We start from the raw sequence: 23855 nt of genomic DNA, 5'->3' as shown, positions 1-23855 counted from the left end.
TATCTCGTTTATGAAATGACTAAATGTCAAATAGCCAAGCCACAGTATGTACATTGCAAAAAGGAAGCACAGAAGATATGAGTGATTGAAATTACAAATCATGACAAAGACATTCAAACATTGTATTATAAATATTATGTGCACCTTTTATAGCTAAGTCAATATTTGGATCATGATCGACTTCTTTGTGAGATATTTAATGTGATTTATTTTTTAAATTACCATTAATTTGATTAATTACGTCATTCTTTCTTTTCCAACTGCAGTTGATCAAAGTCATGGATTGAATTAAAACTTCTCAGCTGAGTTTTGTCCCAGCAAAGTTACTCAGTTATAACAATGTACTTTTGAAATATGAAAATACAACACACGAGGGAAATTATGATGATTTATTTATGAAACGCAACATTGCCCATAATTCGAAGACGCTGGTCTAATGCTACCGGTAGACTGTAAAGATTTAATTTAATTAACTAAAATACTAAAGTTTAGATTTCACATGAGTTTGCTTCATCACTCTGTGACGAGGTCTTTGTTCCATCTTTATAATTTGTGTTTGTCTATTTGAATGAGGCTTGCACTGCACGGCGTATATATTTTAACCGTCTGAATTGGCATTGCCTTCCATTTCAGACGGTCCTGTTTAGACTGAAACGATTAGAAAATTATTTCATGAAGATACCTTAATAGAAAATGACTTAAGTAAAAGTGAAAGTCACCCAGTAAAATATTATTTGAGTAAAAGTAGAACAGTTTTTTGGTTTTAAATATACTTTAATTAAGTGTCAAAAGAAAATGTTCTTGCTAAAATATACTTAAGTACCAAAAGTATATATTTATTTTTTATTTGACCTTTATTTAACGAGGCAAGTCAGTTAAGAACAAATTCTTATTTACAATGACGCCCTACCTTGAGATAGCTTCCTGTAGCGTGAGGTAGCTTCCTGTAGCGCGAGGTAGCTTCCTGTAGCGCGAGGTAGCTTCCTGTAGCGTGAGGTAGCTTCCTGTAGCGCGAGGTAGCTTCCTGTAGCGCGAGGTAGCTTCCTGTAGCGCGAGGTAGCTTCCTGTAGCGCGGGGTAGCTTCCTGTAGCGCGAGGTAGCTTCCTGTAGCGCGAGGTAGCTTCCTGTAGCGCGAGGTAGCTTCCTGTAACGCGAGGTAGCTTCCTGTAGCGCGAGGTAGCTTCCTGTAGCGCGAGGTAGCTTCCTGTAGCGCGAGGTAGCTTCCTGTAACGCGAGGTGGCCTCCTGTACAACGTCCCTTGGACAGGATGTAAGGCCTTACCCCAAAATCTATATCCTTAATGCTGAGGGCCAAGCAGAGATGCATCAGGTCTCATTTATACAGTCTTTGGTATGACTAAGCTGGGAATCGAACTTCCAACCTTCCAATCTCAGGGAGGAATCTCTTTAAAAAAAACAAGGCAACTGAGGCGGTTTAAACTCTGAAGTGCAGGCCTCATTTCCTATGGTGTTTGTTGCCATGCATGCTGATGGTGTGCTAAGCTGATCCCGAGCTTCAACGTGGATTCACGTATTACTGGCTACAGCGATCGTCAATTTCCAGGAAGTCTTTAGCCAATTATAAGTAGAGAAACGTGAGATGACGACAGCACGACCATCTGGGCACAGAACGTCAGTTCACCTTCTAGTTTGGATTTACATTTGGTTTGAAGTTGTCGACTAATGTGAATTCAATGTGAAATCAACCAAAAAAATTTTTCAGCATGTCATTGGGTTTAGGTTAAAAGTTGGGTGGGAAAACAATAGACAATGCCTTTACATTTACACATCTAATTAGTTTTCAACATGGATTCACCATCATCACATCGGAGATCTTGGTGGTTGAAATGACATGGAAACAACGTTGACTCAACCAGTTTTTACCCCCCAGTGGGAAGTGAATATGGGATCATCATGTATGGGTGAAACTTCCTGAATCTTGTGTGTTGCTTCAGGTTCAGAGTTGTCATCCTCAGAAAGGCAACAGACACTGTTATGCTACGGACAACTGCATGTTGTATCACCATGGCAACAAACACTGTTACGCTACTGACAACTATATGTTGTATCACCATGGCAACAGCCACTGTTATGCTACTGACAACTGCATGTTGTATCACCATGGCAACATACACTGTTATGCTACTGACAACTGCAGGTTGTATCACCATGGCAACAAGCACTGTTACGGCACTGACAACCGATGTTTCTATTACCATGGCAACAGAGATGATTACAGCACTGACAACTGCATGTTGTATCACCATGGCAACATACACTGTTAAAGCACTGACAACTGTCTATTGTATCACCATGGCAACAAGCACTGTTACGGCACTGGCCACCAATTGTTCTATTACCATGGCAACAGAGATGGTTACAGCACCGGCAACTGTATGTTGTATCACCATGGCAACAGACACGGTTAGAGCACTGACAACTGTCTGTTGTATCACCATGGCAACAAGCACTGTTACGGCACTGACAACCGATTTGTCTATTACCATGGCAACAGAGATGGTTACAGCACTGACAACTGCATGTTGTATCACCATGGCAACAGACACTGTTAAAGCACTGACAACTGATTGTTATATTACCATGGCAACATACACTGTTACAGCACTGACAACTGTCTGTTGAATCACCATGCTTTCTTTATATGACCATGACTAAGGAGTCTCTCTCTATCCCACTTCCTCATCCTCTTCCTCTTGGAATCTGACTGTGACAGGCCTAACGGAACTGTCCGACAACCAGGTGTCCATGGACATGGAGAGAAGCAAGTCACCCACCTCAGGTAATGCCTCACCCTAACCCTAACCCTCTAACCCTAACACTAACCCTAACCCACCTCACCTCAGGTAATGCCTCACCCTAACCCTAACCCTCTAACCCTAACACTAACCCTAACCCACCTCACCTCAGGTAATGCCTCACCCTAACCCTAACCCCTAACCCTAACCCTAACCCATCTCACCTCAGGTAATGCCTCACCCTAACCCTAACCCTAACCCTAACCCATCTCACCTCAGGTAATGCCTCACCCTAACCCTAACCCCTAAACCTAACCCTAACCCATCTCACCTCAGGTAATGCCTCACCCTAACCCTAACCCCTAACCCTAACCCTAACCCACCTCACCTCAGGTAATGCCTCACCCTAACCCCTAACCCTAACCCACCACAGGTAATGCCTCACCCTAACCCTAACCCTAACCCACCTCACCTCAGGTAATGCCTCACCCTAACCCCTAACCCTAACCCACCTCAGGTAATGCCTCACCCTATCCCCTAACCCTAACCCACCTCAGGTAATGCCTCACCCTAACCCTCACCCTAACCCTAACCCTCACTCTAACCCTAACCCTCACCCTAACCTCTAACCCTCAGCCTAACCCCTAACCCTCACCCTCACCCTAACCCCTAACCCTGCCTCACCCTAACCCTCACCCTCACCCTAACCCTAACCCTGCCTCACCCTAACCCTAACCCTAACCCACCTCAGGTAATGCTTCACTCACTCACACCTGTGTGTCCCTGCACACACACACATTCAAAATCACATTCAAAATCATATCCCCTATCCCTAACCCTAAACTAACCTTAACCCTAACCCTATCCCTAATTCTAACCCTAATTCTAACCCATAACCCTAATCTAAACTTAACCCTAATTCTAACCCTAATTCTAACCCCTAACCCTTAAACTAACCCTAACCCTAATTCTAACCCCTAACCCTTAAACTAACCCTAACCCTAATTCTAACCCTTAAGCCTAAAATGGCCTTTTTCCTTGTGGGGACATGCTAACTGTCCACACTTGTTCCAATGTTTTCTTGTTTTACTATCGTTGGGAGGACTGTTGGTTCCCACGAGAATAGTAAACCGCTCCAACAACACATCACACACACATCACACACAGTCCCCAGCTCCCTTCACGGGACTGTTATATCTGATCAGTGCTGAAGGTCCTGTTGGGATGCAGGTCTATTTCAGCAGACACCTAGCCTCTGGTTATGGACACTGTACCTGTCACTAGGGTATGGACACTGTACCTGTCACTAGGGTATGGACACTGTACCTGTCACTGGTGTGGACGCTGTGCCTGTCACTGGTATGGACACTGTGCCTGTCACTAGGGTATGGACACTGTACCTGTCACTAGGGTATGGACACTGTGCCTGTCACTAGGGTATGGACACTGTACCTGTCACTAGGGTGTGGACACTGTACCTGTCACTAGGGTATGGACACTGTACCTGTCACTAGGGTATGGACACTGTACCTGTCACTAGGGTATGGACACTGTACCTGTCACTAGGGTATGGACACTGTACCTCTCACTAGGGTATGGACACTGTACCTGTCACTAGGGTATGGACACTGTGCCTGTCACTAGGGTATGGACACTGTACCTGTCACTAGGGTATGGACACTGTACCTGTCACTAGGGTATGGACACTGTACCTGTCGCTAGGGTATGGACACTGTACCTGTCACTAGGGTATGGACACTGTACCTGTCGCTAGGGTATGGACACTGTACCTGTCACTAGGGTATGGACACTGTGCCTGTCACTAGGTATGGACACTGTACCTGTCACTAGGTATGGACACTGTACCTGTCACTAGGGTATGGACACTGTACCTGTCACTAGGTATGGACACTGTACCTGTCACTACGGTATGGACACTGTACCTGTCGCTGGGGTATCACTGTGACTTTAAGTGAATGGCAACACTATTGACATATCACCTAGTAGGAGTCTCAAAGAGTTAGTTCTATTTAGGAAACATAAATACTGTCTCATTGCTGTGGTTGTTGAGGAAAATTAGAAGTTGTGTGTGTTTTGTCATGTTTTATAGCAACTTTGAATGCATTTATGTATCATTATAGGAGATGTGTACTCTATCAGAGGCCAATTTAGAGAGAAAGAGAGGGATAGAGAGGGAGAGAGAGAAAGGGGTGAGAGGGATGGAGAGAAAGAGAGGGAGAGAGGGAGAGAGAGAAAGGGGAGAGAGAGAACGCGGTGTCCTGCCGGGATGCTAGATGGATGTGTCAGATCTACTCGGTCAGCTAGTGTGTGTCTATTTGAGACAGGGAGAGATATATATTGTTTCTCCCAATGTCCGTCTTCTCTCCCTCCCTCCATCTTCTCTCCATCACTCCCTTCCCTCCGTCTTCTCTCCCTCCCTCCGTCTTCTCTCCCCCCTCCATCTTCTCTCCATCACTCCCTTCCCTCCGTCTTCTCTCCCTCCCTCCGACTTCTCTCCATCACTCCCTTCCCTCCGTCTTCTCTCTGCTCAAAGCGAACCAGCTGTGCTGAGAAGGAGCTGGGGATAGGTGTCTGATATTCATCTTTTTTACACTGGAAAAGGAGGGATGACCAAAGTTGATGGTTAGACAGAGAGACAGAGAGAGAGAGAGACAGACAGACAGACAGACAGACAGAAACCTGCTTTGGCAATGTAAACATATGTTTCCCATGCCAATAAAGCCCCTTGAATTGGGTTGAATGTCCAGTATCTCCCCAGTCTATAAGATATTAGACCTGTTGTCCCTGTCCAGTATCTCCCCAGTCTATAGGGTGTTAGACCTGCTGTACCTGTCCAGTATCTCCCCAGTCTATAGGGTATAAGACCTGCTGTACCTGTCCAGTATCTCCCCAGTCTATAGGGTATAAGACCTAGCCATTTATCTACAATTCTCCTGAGAATAAAAGAAGCACATTGGACCAAGGTTATTCTCTCTAAAGTGCCCGTGGTGGTGGGATGTAATGTGCATAGTTATGTGGAATAGGTCAGGGTTGTCCTATCTGTTATCTGGTCCCATCTCCTCTATTAAATGCAGAGATGGAGAGATGGAGAGAGAGAGAGAGAGGGAGAATGATATAGATCCACTGTGATACTACAAAGGGACAGAGACACAGGTATGGGTGGAGAAAACGAGGTGGACTGTGGAAGGTAGAACATGGGGGATATCAGAGGTAGGATAGAAGAGACGGAACCCAGATCCTGTTAACCATCTACCATCAACTCTCTCCCCTCTCTGCCATGTCAACAAAGAGGTGTCCTCCCTCCTCCTTCCGTCTCACCGCTCCCCACCGGGACACATTTCCCCGTTATGCCCTGTCATTGGGCCCGCTCGTCTTCCTCAGTTCCTTCCTCCCTTTTCTTACCTTGTTGTTTGTTTACGATGTTATTGTTTCTTTGTGTTGTCTGGGTTTCTGCTCTCCTTTCTGTTGTAGTCGATGCTGCGGCTGATGGTAGTACGTGCCCTGTTATGTAGTCTGGGGCGAGTCGTGAGGCAAATAAGCTGAAATGCCAGTGTTTCTCTGAGCAAGCGGGATACAATCGGAGGCGAGACTCCAGGAGAAGAGAGGAGATGTGCTGGGGGTGTCACGGAGCTCCCTGTGCAGAAGCCACCTACCTGGGCTGAATGTGTCTGCCGTTATCTCCTATAATGAGAGAGCAGCTGGGATCAATATTTACACCACAATCTGGTCGCCGTGCTATTTCACGAGGGGTCGAGAGAAGGTGAGAGAGCAACAGTAAAGTAAGAAAGTACATAATGTTAGTTACCCACGTCTGGAATCGATATCTTTAAGAAGAAACACTCTGTTTAAAGGGGTGCTGGTTGGTTTGGACCAGAGTGTGGACTGGACCACCTGCTGTGAGGAAATTCCAGGTGTTACAGTACCTGTATCATCAACAACACCATTTCATTTAGTTTTGAGGATTTGTGATGTTGACTGGTGTTAGTAGTTGTCTACGTAATGATAGAGGTAGTTGTAGTTTTTGTTAGAGGCTGTTTTTTTGTTTGTTTTGAGCTGTAGTCTTATCTTATCGCACAAGTGTGTTTTGAGCTGTAGTCTTACCTTATCACACAAGTGTGTTTTGAGCTGTAGTCTTACCTTATCACACAAGTGTGTTTTGAGCTGTAGTCTTACCTTATCACACAAGTGTGTTTTGAGCTGTAGTCTTACCTTATCACACAAGTTTGTTTTGAGCTGTAGTCTTACCTTATCACACAAGTTTGTTTTGAGCTGTAGTCTTACCTTATCACACAAGTGTGTTTTGGTATCTTCAGAATCAACTGTCGTCAAGGTACCAGCTCGTCTCTCTGTCTCAATGCACCCATTATTTTTGTTTTTGTTTTGTCCCTCCTTGTGTGTTCTGTTGGATCCCTGTTGGCTCCCTTCACCCGGTACCTCGTTCCATGCCTGAGCCCGTGGCCGGTCTGAGAGCCAACCACTGCAGTCCAGTCTTTTACTTACTGGACAATGGTAAGAGGGAGGGCCCAGGGAAACCTGTCCTTCTCACGTCCCACCACTGGGGGAGTGTGGGTGGGCCACACTCCCCCAGGTCTGGTCTGGGTCTGGGTCTGGGTCTGGGTCTGTTAGGGGTAGGGAGAATGGTCTGGGTCTGGTCTGGGTCTGGGTCTGGGTCTGTTAGGGGTAGGGAGAATGGTCTGGGTCTGGTCTGGGTCTGGTCTGGGTCTGGGTCTGGGTCTGTTAGGGGTAGGGAGAATGGTCTGGGTCTGGTCTGGGTCTGGTCTGGGTCTGGTCTGGGTCTGGTCTGGGTCTGTTAGGGGTAGGGAGAATGGTTTGGGGAGGAGGGTTGGTTGTGTTTGGATTCTAGCATATGAAGTGTGTTCCTAGACTTGTCTGTCCTGACGTTAACATTGTGATCCATGCATCTGTAACTTATAGGCATTGTTGCATTGTCTCTGCCCCAGCTGTAGAGGTCAATGTGCGTATTTTGTGCTGGGTCTGGTCTGGGTCTGGTCTGGGTCTGGTCTGGGTCTGGTCTGGGTCTGGTCTGGTCTGTTCTGGGTCTGGTCTGTTCTGGGTCTGGTCTGGGTCTGTTCTGGGTCTGGGTCTGGTCTGGGTCTGGTCTGGGTCTGGTCTGGTCTGTTCTGGGTCTGGTCTGTTCTGGGTCTGGTCTGGGTCTGTTCTGGGTCTGGGTCTGGTCTGGGTCTGGTCTGGGTCTGGGTCTGGTCTGGTCTGGGTCTGGGTCTGGTCTGGTCTGGGTCTGGTCTGGGTCTGGTCTGGGTCTAGGTCTGGGTCTGGTCTGGGTCTGGTCTGGTCTGGGTCTGGTGTGGGTCTGGTCTGGGTCTGGTCTGGGTCTGGTCTGGGTCTAGGTCTGGTCTGGTCTGGGTCTGGTCTGGGTCTGGTCTGGGTCTGGGTCTGGGTCTGGTCTGGTCTCGTCTGGTCTGGGTCTGGGTCTGGTCTGGGTCTGGTCTGGTCTGGGTCTGGTCTGGGTCTGGTCTGGTCTGGGTCTGGTGTGGGTCTGGTCTGGGTCTGGTCTGGGTCTGGTCTGGGTCTGGGTCTGGTCTGGTCTCGGTCTGGTCTGGGTCTGGTCTGGGTCTGGGTCTGGTCTCATCTGGTCTGGGTCTGGTCTGGGTCTGGTCTGGTCTGGGTCTGGTCTGGTCTGGTCTGGGTCTGGTCTGGTCTAGTCTTACGGCGTTGCATCCGGCATCAGCTTCTGAGGCAGGCAGGGGAGGACACTTCAGCACCTTTCCCATCCATCCATCCATGTTGTTGTTGATGTTATGTTGTTGTTGTCATGTTGTTGTTATGTTGATGGTGTCATGTTGTTGTCATGTTGTTGTTGTTGTTGTTATTGCTATGTTGTTGTTGTTATGTTGATGTTGTTGTTATGTTGATTTTATGTTGTTGTTTTTATGTTGTTGTTGTTATGTTGATGTTGTTATGATGATATGTTGTTGTTACATTGTTGATGTTATGTTGTTATTGTTATGTTGTTGTGTTGTTGGTGTTGGCATGTTGTTGTTGTTGTTATGTTGTTGTTGTCATGTTGTTGTTGTTGTTGTTGTTGTTGTTGTTGTTTTTATGTTGTTGTTGTTGTCATGTTGTTGTTGTTGTTGATATGTTGTTGTTTTTATGTTGTTGTTGTTTTCATGTTGTTGTTGTTGTTTTTATGTTGTTGTTATCATGTTGTTGTTGTTGTTGTCGTTTTTATGTTGTTGTTGTTGTCATGTTGTTGTTGTTTTTATGTTGTTATGTTGTTGTTATGTTGTTGTTGTTGTTGTTATGTTGGTGTTGTATTGTGGTTGTTGTTATGTTGTTGGTGTTGTCATGTTGTTGTTGTTATTTTGTTGTTGTTGTTGTTGTTATGTTGTTGTTGTCATGTTGTTGTTATGTTGTTGGTGTTGTCATGTTGTTGTTGTTGTTGTTATGCTGCTGTTGTTGTTGTTGTTTTTATGTTGTTGTTGTTATGTTGTTGTTGTTGTTATGTTGTTGTTGTTATGTTGTTGTTATTGTCATGTTTTAACTGCATGGACTCTGTGATGTTGCAGTAACTAAGGCTTCAGCTTGCTGTAGGAATATATTAGGGAGAACAGCACTATTTCTGGCTTTACTCTGTTTGTATTCACCATAACATGGAAGTCAGAGGCAATCAGGGCATTTAAGACAATATACAGTATGTCTATATTTATCCTTAACTGAGAAATACAAAAACTGACCTTTCATTGGGCAACAGGTTAATGTGTAACATAATTATGTCCAAACAAATATGTAAATATTGTCATTTGTTAAAAGTCAATGTTAGCACAGTGCCCAGTGCCCCTGTTTGAGCTGTTAAATGGCGTGGATAATTCCACCATGCTATGGGAGAGAGAGCTGTCATTCCATCATTGTGTTCCTCTGTTGCTACATAATTATGCTGCTACGCATCATGGATGCAGCATCTGGTCACTGTTTGTGCTCTCTCTCTCTCTGACTCACTCACTCACTCACACACACACACACACACACACACACACACACACACACACACACACACACACACACACACACACACACACACACAGTTTTGTATCGCTATCCTTGTGAGGAGCAAAGAATTAATTCACTTCCAAGATCCTATTTTCCCTAACCCCTAGCCCATAATCTAACCCTAACCCTAACCGTAACCCCTAACCCCTAACCCTTAATCTAACCCTAACCGTAACCCCTAACCCCTAGACCTTAATCTAACCCTAACCGTAACCCATAACCCTAACCGTAAACCCTAACCGTAACCCCTAACCCTTAATCTAACCCTAACCCATAACCATAACCGTAAACGCTAACCGTAACCCCTAACCCTTAACCTAACCCTAACCCCTAGCCCTTAATCTAATCGTAACCAATAACCCTAACCGTAAACCCTAACCGTAACCCCTAACCTTAACACTTAACCCTTAACCTAACCTAACCATAACCCTAAACCTTAACCCCTAACCATAAAACTATACCTAACTCTAACTCCTAACCGTAACCCCTAACCCAAACCTTAATTCTAACCCTAACCCTAATTGTAAACCTAACCCCCAAGCCTAAAATAGCATTTTTTTCTCGTGGGGACCGGCAAATCCCCACTTGTCTGAATTTTCCTTGTTTTCCTATCATTGTGAGGACTTCTGGTACCCACAAGAATAGTTAAACAAACACACACACACACACACACACACACACACACACACACACACACACACACACACACACACTCAAATATTTGACTTAATATCCACAACTAATCTGATAGGCTTTACCGGTAAGACTGAAATACATTTTATTAATCTTGGAATTCAATTATGCCGCTATATATCACAGCAAGACTTTGCCTTTATTTTGGTTTGTTTGGTTGTCAATTAGGGTGTGTAGGGTGAATACATGGTCTTTTGTATGGTAATTTGGTAAAAAGACAATTTGACATTTGCTCAGTACATTGTTTTCATTGAGGAAATGTACGAGTCTGCTGTTAATGATAATGCAGAGGATTTTCCCAAGGTAACTGTTGACGCATATCCCACGGTAGTTATTGGGGTCAAATTTGTCTCCACTTTTGTGGATTGGGGTGATCAGTCCTTGGTTCCAAATATTGGGGAAGATGCCAGAGCTAAGGATGATGTTAATGAGTTTTAGTATAGCCAATTGGAATTTTGTTTGTCTGTATTTTTGATAATTTCATTAATAAGGATACCATCAACACCACAGGCCTTTTTGGGTTGGAGGGTTTTTATTTTGTCCTGTAGCTCATTCAAGGTAATTGGAGAATCCAGTGGGTTCTGGTAGTCTTTAATAGTTGATTCAAAGATTTGTATTTGATCATGTATATTTTTTTGCTCTTAATTCTTTGTTATAGAGCCAAAAACATTGGAGAAGTGGTTTACCCATACATCTCCATTTTGGATAGATAATTCTTCGTGTTGTTGTTTGTTTAGTGTTTTCCAATTTTCCCAGAAGTGGTTAGAGTCTATGGATTCTTCAATTACATTGAGCTGATTTCTGACATGCTGTTCCTTCTTTTTCCGTAGTGTATTTCTGTATTGTTTTAGTGATTCACCATAGTGAAGGCGTAGACTCAGGTTTTCCGGGTCTCTATGTTTTTGGTTGGACAGGTTTCTCAATTTCTTTCTTCGATTTTTCCATTCTTCATCAAACCATTTGTCATTGTTCATTTTCTTCGGTTTTCTATTTGAGATTTTAAGATTTGATAGGGAAGCTGAGAGGTCAAATATACTGTTAAGATTTTCTACTGGCAAGTTTACACCTTCACTATTACAGTGGAACATTTTACCCAGGAAATTGTCTAAAAGGGATTGAATTTGTTGTTGCCCTGTACTATGTTGCCCTGTACCATTACTGTTCCGGACTTATAGAGGTTTATATTAGCTGACTCAGAGTCCTTGTTGTCAAGTATCCTGAGTTTCCACCCCTCGTTAACGCCCCTCTCTTAACAGAAGGGTAGTATGCTAATATAGCACTGTGTCATGCCAGGGGATGGTCTGGTTAATATAGCACTGTGTCATGCCAGGGGATGGTCTGGTTAATATAGCACTGTGTCATGCCAGGGGATGGTCTGGTTAATATAGCACTGTGTCATGCCAGGGGATGGTCTGGTTAATATAGCACTGTACCATACCAGGGGATGATCTGGTTAATATAGCACTGTGTCATGCCAGGGGATGGTCTGGTTAATATAGCACTGTGTCATGCCAGGGGATGGTCTGGTTAATATAGCACTGTACCATGCCAGGGGATGGTCTGGTTAATATAGCACTGTGCCATGCCAGGGGATGGTCTGGTTAATATAGCACTGTGTCATGCCAGGGGATGGTCTGGTTAATATAGCACTGTGTCATGCCAGGGGATGGTCTGGTTAATATAGCACTGTGCCATGCCAGGGGATGGTCTGGTTAATATAGCACTGTGCCATGCCAGGGGATGGTCTGGTTAATATAGCACTGTGTCATGCCAGGGGATGGTCTGGTTAATATAGCACTGTGTCATGCCAGGGGATGGTCTGGTTAATATAGCACTGTGTCATGCCAGGGGATGGTCTGGTTAATATAGCACTGTGCCATGCCAGGGGATGGTCTGGTTAATATAGCACTGTGTCATGCCAGGGGATGGTCTGGTTAATATGGCACTGTGCCATACCAGGGGATGGTCTGGTTAATATAGCACTGTGTCATGCCAGGGGATGGTCTGGTTAATATGGCACTGTGTCATGCCAGGGGATGGTCTGGTTAATATAGCACTGTGCCATGCCAGGGGATGGTCTGGTTAATATAGCACTGTGTCATGCCAGGGGATGGTCTGGTTAATATAGCACTGTGCCATGCCAGGGGATGGTCTGGTTAATATAGCACTCTGCCATGCCAGGGGATGGTCTGGTTAATATAGCACTGTGTCATGCCAGGGGATGGTCTAGTTAATATAGCACTGTGCCATGCCAGGGGATGGTCTGGTTAATATAGCACTGTGCCATGCCAGGGGATGGTCTGGTTAATATAGCACTGTGCCATGCCAGGGGATGGTCTGGTTAATATAGCACTGTGCCATGCCAGGGGATGGTCTGGTTAATATAGCACTGTGTCATGCCAGGGGATGGTCTGGTTAATATAGCACTGTGCCATGCCAGGGGATGGTCTGGTTAATATAGCACTCTGCCATGCCAGGGGATGGTCTGGTTAATATAGCACTGTGTCATGCCAGGGGATGGTCTGGTTAATATAGCACTGTGTCATACCAGGGGATGGTCTGGTTAATATAGCACTGTGTCATACCAGGGGATGGTCTGGTTAATATAGCACTGTGTCATGCCAGGGGATGGTCTGGTTAATATAGCACTGTGTCATGCCAGGGGATGGTCTGGTTAATATAGCACTGTGCCATGCCAGGGGATGGTCTGGTTAATATAGCACTGTGTCATGCCAGGGGATGGTCTGGTTAATATAGCACTGTGTCATGCCAGGGGATGGTCTGGTTAATATAGCACTGTGCCATGCCAGGGGATGGTCTGGTTAATATAGCACTGTGCCATGCCAGGGGATGGTCTGGTTAATATAGCACCATGCCAGGGGATGGTCTGGTTAATATAGCACTGTGCCAGGGGATGGTCTGGTTAATATAGCACTGTGCCAGGGGATGGTCTGGTTAATATAGCACTGTATCAGGGGATGGTCTGGTTAATATAGCACCATGCCAGGGGATGGTCTGTATTAATATAGCACTGTGCCATGCCAGGGGATGGTCTGTATTAATATAGCACTGTGCCATGCCAGGGGATGGTCTGGTTAATATAGCACTGTGCCATGCCAGGGGATGGTCTGTATTAATATAGCACTGTGCCATGCCAGGGGATGGTCTGGTTAATATAGCACTGTGCCATGCCAGGGGATGGTCTGTATTAATATAGCACTGTGCCATGCCAGGGGATGGTCTGTATTAATATAGTACTGTGCCATGCCAGGGGATGGTCTGGTTAATATAGCACTGTGCCATGCCAGGGGATGGTCTGGTTAATATAGCACTGTGCCATGCCAGGGGATGGTCTGGTTAATATAGCACTGTGCTAGGGGATGGTCTGGTTAATATAGCACCATGCCAGGGGATGGTCTGGTTAATATAGCACTGTGCCAGGGGATGGTCTGGTTAATATAGCACTGTGCCATGGGATGGTCTGGTTAATATAGCACTGTGCCAGGGGATGGTCTGGTTAATATAGCACTGTGCCAGGGGATGGTCTGGTTAATATAGCACTGTACCAGGGGATGGTCTGGTTAATATAGCACCATGCCAGGGGATGGTCTGTATTAATATAGCACTGTGCCATGCCAGGGGATGGTCTGTATTAATATAGCACTGTGCCATGCCAGGGGATGGTCTGGTTAATATAGCACTGTGCCATGCCAGGGGATGGTCTGTATTAATATAGCACTGTGCCATGCCAGGGGATGGCCTGGTTAATATAGCACTGTGCCATGCCAGGGGATGGTCTGTATTAATATAGCACTGTGCCATGCCAGGGGATGGTCTGTATTAATATAGCACTGTGCCATGCCAGGGGATGGTCTGGTTAATATAGCACTGTGCCATGCCAGGGGATGGTCTGGTTAATATAGCACTGTGCCATGCCAGGGGATGGTCTGGTTAATATAGCACTGTACCATACCAGGGGATGGTCTGGTTAATATAGCACTGTGCCATGCCAGGGGATGGTCTGTGTGGAAGATAATGTTGCTGATGTTCCCATTTTTGTAATAGTCAGCAAAAAGTGTCTTTTGATTTTCCATAAGGAGCTTCATTTTGTATTTATCATTCTTTACATACACAGGGTACTGTATTTGAATTACCTCTGAACAGCAGCTTCTAAGGCCTCTCCATTTGTTTGGGGTAGACTGTGTGACTCTCCTGCCATTGTTGGGCTAATAGTATTAATGTATTCTTCTCCACAGTATTCATGTATTCCTCTCCACAGTATTAATTTAATCCTCTCCACAGTATTCTTCTCCACAGTATTCATGTATTCCTCTCCACAGTATTAATTTAATCCTCTCCACAGTATTCCTCTCCACAGTATTCATGTATTCCTCTCCACAGTATTCATGTATTCCTCTCCACAGTATTCCTCTCCACAGTATTCCTCTCCACAGTATTCATGTATTCCTCTCCACAGTATTCATGTATTCTTCTCCACAGTATTACTCTCCACAGTAATCCTCTCCACAGTATTCATGTATTCCTCTCCACAGTATTCATGTATTCTTCTCCACAGTATTACTCTCCACAGTAATCCTCTCCACAGTATTCATGTATTCCTCTCCACAGTATTCATGTATTCCTCTCCACAGTATTCATGTATTCCTCTCCACAGTATTCCTCTCCACAGTATTCATGTATTCCTCTCCACATTATTAATGTATTCCTCTCCACAGTATTCATGTATTCCTCTCCACAGTATTCATGTATTCCTCTCCACAGTATTCCTCTCCACAGTATTCATGTATTCCTCTCCACAGTATTCCTCTCCACAGTATTCATGTATTCCTCTCCACATTATTCCTCTCCACAGTATTCATGTATTCCTCTCCACAGTATTCATATATTCCTCTCCACAGTATTCATGTATTCCTCTCCACAGTATTCATGTATTACTCTCCACAGTATTCCTCTCCACAGTATTCATATATTCCTCTCCACAGTATTCATGTATTCCTCTCCACAGTATTCATGTATTCCTCTCCACAGTATTCATGTATTCTTCTCCACAGTATTCATGTATTCCTCTCCACAGTATTCATTTATTCCTCTCCACAGTATTCCTCTCAACAGTATTCATGTATCCTCTCCACAGTATGCCTCTCCACAGTATTCATGTATTCCTCTCCACAGTATTCATGTATTCCTCTCCACAGTATTCATGTATTCCTCTCCACAGTATTCTTCTCCACAGTATTCCTCTCCACAGTATTCATGTATTCCTCTCCACAGTATTCATGTATTCCTCTCCACAGTATTCATGTATTCCTCTCCACAGTATTCTTCTCCACAGTATATATGTATTCCTCTCCACAGTATTCATGTATTCCTCTCCACAGTATTCATGTATTCCTCTCCACAGTATTCCTCTCCACAGTATTCATGTATTCCTCTCCATAGTAGTCCTGTATTCCTCTCCACAGTATTCATGTATTCCTCTCGACAGTATTCATGTATTCCTCTCCACAGTATTCATGTATTCCTCTCCACAGTATTCCTCTCCACAGTATTCCTCTCCACAGTATTCATATATTCCTCTCCACAGTATTCATGTATTCCTCTCCACAGTATTCATGTATTCCTCTCCACAGTATTCCTCTCCACAGTATTCCTCTCCACAGTATTCATGTATTCCTCTCGACAGTATTCATGTAATCCTCTCCACAGTATTAATGTATTCCTCTCCACAGTATTCAAGTATTCCTCTCCACAGTAGTCCTCTCCACAGTATTCATGTATTCCTCTCCACAGTATTCCTCTCCACAGTATTCATGTATTCCTCTCCACAGTATTCATATATTCCTCTCCACAGTATTCATGTATTCCTCTCCACAGTATTCAAGTATTCCTCTCCACAGTATTCCTCTCCACAGTATTCATGTATTCCTCTCCACAGTATTCAAGTAATCCTCTCCACAGTATTCCTCTCCACAGTATTCATGTATTCCTCCCCACAGTATGCCTCTCCACAGTATTCCTCTCCACAGTATTCATGTATTCCTCTCCACAGTATTCCTCTCCACAGTATTCATGTATTCCTCTCCACAGTATTCCTCTCCACAGTATTCATGTATTCCTCTCCACAGTATTCATATATTCCTCTCCACAGTATTCATGTATTCTTCTCAACATTATTCCTCTACAGTATCAACCAACTGTAGTAGAATATTGATTCACTCTGGAATCCACCCGAAGGTGTTTGATTTCTTTAATATTTTAAGTTCTGCACCACTCCTGATGCTGTTCTGCTGAACACCTTGCTGGTCATTGATAACCCAACTTTAATTCTCAAATGTAAGATAAAGTTTGGGTTCAGATAGTGTGAAACGCTCCCAATGCCACATCAAAGGGACAAAGATAGAGAGGATGAAAGACTCTGATCCTGTTCAATGCCGGATCCTACTGAATGTTCTCTAACATCACTTGTTTATCTTAGCTAGTTATTTTCATCAATATTCCTTTTGATATTTCTTAATTTTATTTGGCACAGATGAATTAAATCTTCTCCTTCTATGTAGACTATTTATGTATCCAACTTCCTCTCTCCCTCTAGAGTCTAAGCAGGAGGGAGGGTTCTACTAAGCTAACTTATGGAATTGTTTTAAGATGGTCATATCAAGGCGTTTCTGAGTGGTGCAGCGGTCTAAGGCACTTGCTTCGCAGTGCTTCAGATGTCGCTACGGACCCGGGTTCGGCCGTGACTGCGAGACGCAACGAGGTGGCGCACAAATTCCCCGTCGGCGGCCGCGATTTCCTTATCCCATTGTGCTCTAGCGACTCCTTGTGCGTCCCGGGTTTAATTGAGCAGTATGTCAAAAAACAGTGCAACTTGGCAACTAGTCGTGTTTCAGAGGACGCAGGACTCTGGACCTTCGCCTCTCCAGAGTCCGTAGGGGAGTTGCAGCGATGAGACAAGACTGTAACTACCAAATCACAAAAAAAAATGGGGATAAAAGTTACAACAACGAAACAAGTAATGTCAAGGATCATTTAGCTATTAGATGTTTGAGTTTTGAGAACCTTTAAGGTATAATATATACAGTATACATAAAACATATTTGATGAAAGATTGAATTTGGCCTTACTGCTATTAGCCAATAGAAACACATTCTATCTGGACAAACAGATTGTCTCAAAAAATATCAAAAGGAACTTTCTACTGAACATCTGACTAGTTCATGTTCATGAGAGACTCGCCTTTCCACAGAGGGGTTTGTGGGCCAAACCAGTCAGACACTACAGAGACGTTTTCGTGAGAAGACAGATTTTTCTGGATGTCTCATGGTCTGACAAACATCGCTCTGGCTATGCCAACTTTCACCTCAAATACGAAAGGGTGACATCGGTTTAATTGAGACGCTGCCCATGCAGAACAAACAGATATCTCTAGCTTAAAGTGTTTGATGGGGATTTAAAAAAAATGCTGATTTCATTTTCGCGGGGCAGCGGACATTGACTCTAAGGGTTAAATTAACTATAATTCACTAACTCTATCTCTTTAACTATAAATCACAAACTTTTTCTTTAACTCTAACTCACCAACTCTTTCTCTCATCCTGTCCTTATCGTAGACTTTTCTCATCTCTCGGTTTTGTTTTCTTGAAGTTGTTTGCTAAGGCTTTGTCTTTGTTGCAGATCATGTCAATGGACATTGCACTAGCCCCACCTCTCAGCCATGCTCCTTGGGGAAGTCTCGCCTTCCAGGGGCTCCTGAGGGCCCGCGGCTCCCCCGGAGAGGCCCCGGCCGACCACCCTTCCGCAAGGCCCAGTCTGCCGCTTGCATGGAGATCTCTTTGCCAGTTTCCTCCCTCACGGAAGGTGTGTGCTTGTCTCCTTCACCCTTGACCTAAACCCTCCTCCTGCCCTCCTCATCCTCCCATCTTAAGTGTATGTCTACCAGTCATCAACAGGTAGGGCGGTTGTCTCCTTCACCCTTGACCTAAACCCTCCTCCTACCCTCCTCATCCTCCCCTCTTAAGTGCATGTCTACCAGTCAGATGGGGTGGTGCTTGGTGGGGGTTTGTGGGGTGGTGCTTGGTGGTGGTTGGTGGGGTGATGCTTGGTGGGGGTTTGTGGGGTGATGCTTGGTGGGGTGATGCTTGGTGGGGGTTTGTGGAGTGGTGCTTGGTGGGGTGATGCTTGGTGGGGGTTTGTGGGGTGATGCTTGGTGAGGTGATGCTTGGTGGGGGTTTGTGGAGTGGTGCTTGGTGGTGCTTGGTGGGGTGATGCTTGGTGGGGGTTTGTGGGGTGATGCTTGGTGGGGGTTTGTGAGGTGATGCTTGGTGGGGGTTTGTGAGGTGGTGCTTGGTGGGGGTTTGTGGGGTGGTGCTTGGTGGGGGTTGGTGTGGTGGGGGTTGATGTGTTGGTGGGGTGGGTGGGGGTTGTTAGGGGTTGGTGCGGTGTGGGTTGGTGGTGTTTGGTGGGTTGTTAGGGTGGGGGTTTGTGGGGTGGGGGTTGTTGTGGGTTGGTGCGGTGTGGGTTGGTGGTGTTTGGTGGGTTGTTAGGGTGGGGGTTTGTGGGGTGGGGGTTGTTGTGGGTTGGTGCGGTTTGGGTTGGTGGTGGTTGGTGGGTTGTTAGGGTGGGGGTTTGTGGGGTGAGAGTTGGTGAGGTGATAAAACTGGGGGGGACAAACATGCAATTTCAGAATGTGGTGGGGACATGACCCACCCCTCGTCCCCAGTGAAAGTTGCTGCCCTGTCTCCAGGTTTGACAAACACCACTCTAGCTGTTTAACCTTTCACTGCAGATGCAGAAGTGCCCCATCGGGGATGCAGTGGATTGAGGCGCATCGAATGCAGAAAAACTCATATCTCTAGCTCAAACGCTCAGGATTTTTTATTATGCTAATTAGATTGTTGCGGACATCGACTTTAAACAGCAAAGGGGGGGACCAACAGGACCAACAGGACTAGGACCAACAGGACTAGGACCAACAGGACCAACAGAACCAACAGGACCAACAGAACCAACAGGACCAACAGGACTAGGACCAACAGAACCAACAGGACCAACAGGACTAGGACCAACAGGACTAACAGGACCAACAGGACTAACAGGACCAACAGAACCAACAGGACCAACAGGACTAGGACCAACAGAACCAACAGGACCAACAGGACTAGGACCAACAGGACTAACAGGACCAACAGGACTAACAGGACAGCAGGTCTAACACGTCAGCAGGTCTAACAGGACTAACCGGACTTACACCATGTGTTACTACACCAGCCATATTGTCCCTGAGTTAGTGTATCTTGTCAGCATTCTGCACTAACTGTAATTTTTTACACATTTGGAACAACACAAATAAATAATCATACTTTTTTAAACTAAATAAATATAAAAACATATACAAAAATAAGACTCTTAAATATCAAATTGAAGTAACAAAGACAAATAGAAACACATTTGTGTTGATGTTGCATTTGAGCATCAATACATTACCCATCCCCCAACACTGTCAACCAAGAGTCAAGACTACATTACCCATCCCCCAACACTGTCAACCAAGAGTCAAGACTACATTACCCATCCCCCAACACTGTCAACCAAGAGTCAAGACTACATTACCCATCCCCCAACACTGTCAACCAAGAGTCAAGACTACATTACCCATCCCCCAACACTGTCAACCAAGAGTCAAGACTACATTACCCATCCCCCAACACTGTCAACCAGGAGTCAAGACTACATTACCCATCCCCCAACACTGTCAACCAGGAGTCAAGACTACATTACCCATCCCCCAACACTGTCAACCAGGAGTCAAGACTACATTACCCATCCCCCAACACTGTCAACTAGGAGTCAAGACTACATTACCCATCCCCCAACACTGTCAACCAGGAGTCAAGACTACATTACCCATCCCCCAATACTGTCAACCAGGAGTCAAGACTACATTACCCATCCCCCAACACTGTCAACCAGGAGTCAAGACTACATTACCCATCCCCCAACACTGTCAACTAGGAGTCAAGACTACATTACCCATCCCCCAACACTGTCAACCAGGAGTCAAGACTACATTACCCATCCCCCAACACTGTCAACCAATAGTCAAGACTACATTACCCATCCCCCAACACTGTCAACCTGGAGTCAAGACTACATTACCCATCCCCCAACACTGTCAACCAGGAGTCAAGACTACATTACCCATCCCCCAACACTGTCAACTAGGAGTCAAGACTACATTACCCATCCCCCAACACTGTCAACCAGGAGTCAAGACTACATTACCCATCCCCCAACACTGTCAACCAATAGTCAAGACTACATTACCCATCCCCCAACACTGTCAACCTGGAGTCAAGACTACATTACCCATCCCCCAACACTGTCAACCAGGAGTCAAGACTACATTACCCATCCCCCAACACTGTCAACCAATAGTCAAGACTACATTACCCATCCCCCAACACTGTCAACCAGGAGTCAAGCCTACATTACCCATCCCCCAACACTGTCAACCAGGAGTCAAGACTACATTACCCATCCCCCAACACTGTCAACCAAGAGTCAAGACTACATTACCCATCCCCCAACACTGTCAACTAGGAGTCAAGACTACATTACCCATCCCCCAACACTGTCAACTAGGAGTCAAGACTACATTACCCATCCCCCAACACTGTCAACCAAGAGTCAAGACTACATTACCCATCCCCCAACACTGTCAACTAGGAGTCAAGACTACATTACCCATCCCCCAACACTGTCAAGTCAAGACTACATTACCCATCCCCCAACACTGTCAACTAGGAGTCAAGACTACATTACCCATCCCCCAACACTGTCAACCAAGAGTCAAGACTACATTACCCATCCCCCAACACTGTCAACCAGGAGTCAAGACTACATTACCCATCCCCCAACACTGTCAACCAGGAGTCAAGACTACATTACCCATCCCCCAACACTGTCAACTAGGAGTCAAGACTACATTACCCATCCCCCAACACTGTCAACCAGGAGTCAAGACTACATTACCCATCCCCCAACACTGTCAACTAGGAGTCAAGACTACATTACCCATCCCCCAACACTGTCAACCTAGAGTCAAGACTACATTACCCATCCCCCAACACTGTCAACCAGGAGTCAAGACTACATTACCCATCCCCCAACACTGTCAACCAGGAGTCAAGACTACATTACCCATCCCCCAACACTGTCAACCAGGAGTCAAGACTACATTACCCATCCCCCAACACTGTCAACCAGGAGTCAAGACTACATTACCCATCCCCCAACACTGTCAACCAAGAGTCAAGACTACATTACCCATCACCCCAACACTGTCAACCAGGAGTCAAGACTACATTACCCATCCCCCAACACTGTCAACCAGGAGTCAAGACTACATTACCCATCCCCCAACACTGTCAACCAGGAGTCAAGACTACATTACCCATCCCCCAACACTGTCAACCAGGAGTCAAGACTACATTACCCATCCCCCAACACTGTCAACCAGGAGTCAAGACTACATTACCCATCCCCCAACACTGTCAACCAGGAGTCAAGACTACATTACCCATCCCCCAACACTGTCAACCAGGAGTCAAGACTACATTACCCATCCCCCAACACTGTCAACCAGGAGTCAAGACTACATTACCCATCCCCCAACACTGTCAACCAGGAGTCAAGACTACATTACCCATCCCCCAACACTGTCAACCAAGAGTCAAGACTACATTACCCATCCCCCAACACTGTCAACCAGGAGTCAAGACTACATTACCCATCCCCCAACACTGTCAACCAGGAGTCAAGACTACATTACCCATCCCCCAACACTGTCAACCAGGAGTCAAGACTACATTACCCATCCCCCAACACTGTCAACCAGGAGTCAAGACTACATTACCCATCCCCCAACACTGTCAACCAAGAGTCAAGACTACATTACCCATCCCCCAACACTGTCAACCAAGAGTCAAGACTACATTACCCATCCCCCAACACTGTAAACCAAGAGTCAAGACTACATTACCCATCCCCCAACACGGTCAAGTCAAGACTACATTACCCATCCCCCAACACGGTCAAGTCAAGACTACATTACCCATCCCCCAACACGGTCAACCAAGAGTCAAGACTACATTACCCATCCCCCAACACTGTCAACCAGGAGTCAAGACTACATTACCCATCCCCCAACACTGTCAAGTCAAGACTAAACCAATTCTCCTTGGTGCTGTGCTGACTGGTTTTATATTATTATTAACCATTTTTTGCATTAATACTGTACAAAGTTAGAGGCGCGCTATTTTATAGATTTCCCTGCTCCCCCTACCTAGGGCCTCCAGTGGAGAGACCTGAGGTCAAGCTACCCTCGCCCCCCTCCACATCTCGTACTTCTGAGTGGGAGAACTTCCCAGGCATTATTCTGCTTAGCTCACAAACTCAAATCGTGGCGCCCACTCTGACAAATGTAATTGGTCCACAGTCCCACACAGTGACATGATATCATTGACGTGGCATGCAAATGAGCGATAGAAAACCGATCGCGCAAATGTCACCAATCCAATTATTTTTGGTGCGGGTACCCTGTGCCGCCCCCGACAAGATGCCAGTCTGGGCGGCTGCCCGTGTCGCCTATACCTACATCGGCCACTGACTGTATGTATCTACTGCATGTAGGGGCGGCAGGTAGCCTAGTGGTTAGAGCATTGGGCCAGTAAACGACAGGTGGCTGGATCGATTCCCTGAGTTGACAAGGATAAACACTGTTGTTCTGTCCCTGAACAAGGCATTTAACCCACTGTTCCCCATTAGGATGTCATTGACATCCTCTCTTATCCTCTGGGGATGAGTAGCAGGCAGTTGAATCTGGGCATGCATTTCATCCGGACGTGAAAATACTGCATCCTGTCACCAAGAAGTTAACTCACTTGCCTGGTTAAAAATGTAAAGTGTATCATTGTACTGCATGTATCTACTCTCTGTGGGTACTGTCTATGTAGTGTGAGTTTTTGGCCAGTTGGTGTGTCACCTGACTGTTGTCTAACTCCCTCTAGGTGTTTCACCTGACTGTCCTCCACCTCACCTGACTAACTCCCTCTAGGTGTTTCACCTGACTGTCTTCCACCTCATCTGTCTAACTCCCTCTAGGTGTTTCACCTGACTGTCTTCCACCTCACCTGTCTAACTCCCTCTAGGTGTTTCACCTCACCTGTCTAACTCCCTCTAGGTGTTTCACCTGACTGTCTTCCACCTCACCTGTCTAACTCCCTCTAGGTGTTTCACCTGACTGTCTTCCACCTCACCTGTCTAACTCCCTCTAGGTGTT

The 23855-nt window shown here is 45.7% G+C and overlaps 1 protein-coding gene across 1 annotated transcript in view; it reads left to right on the top strand.

Annotated features, from left to right (window-relative positions):
- Positions 1–23855, top strand: part of LOC110504879 (syntaxin-binding protein 5-like) — a 240583-nt gene that overhangs the window by 182386 nt on the left and 34342 nt on the right. Inside the window, exons 19-20 of the mRNA XM_036975302.1 lie at positions 2734–2799; positions 18191–18373. Coding sequence (XP_036831197.1) covers positions 2734–2799; positions 18191–18373 — 249 coding nt within the window. The remainder of the gene's footprint in view (positions 1–2733; positions 2800–18190; positions 18374–23855) is intronic.

The sequence above is a fragment of the Oncorhynchus mykiss genome, chromosome 3 (assembly GCF_013265735.2).
Source record: "Oncorhynchus mykiss isolate Arlee chromosome 3, USDA_OmykA_1.1, whole genome shotgun sequence".
Lineage (NCBI taxonomy): Eukaryota > Metazoa > Chordata > Actinopteri > Salmoniformes > Salmonidae > Oncorhynchus > Oncorhynchus mykiss.
Note: the sequence above shows the minus strand (reverse complement) of the source record. Positions and strands in the feature narration are given on the sequence as shown.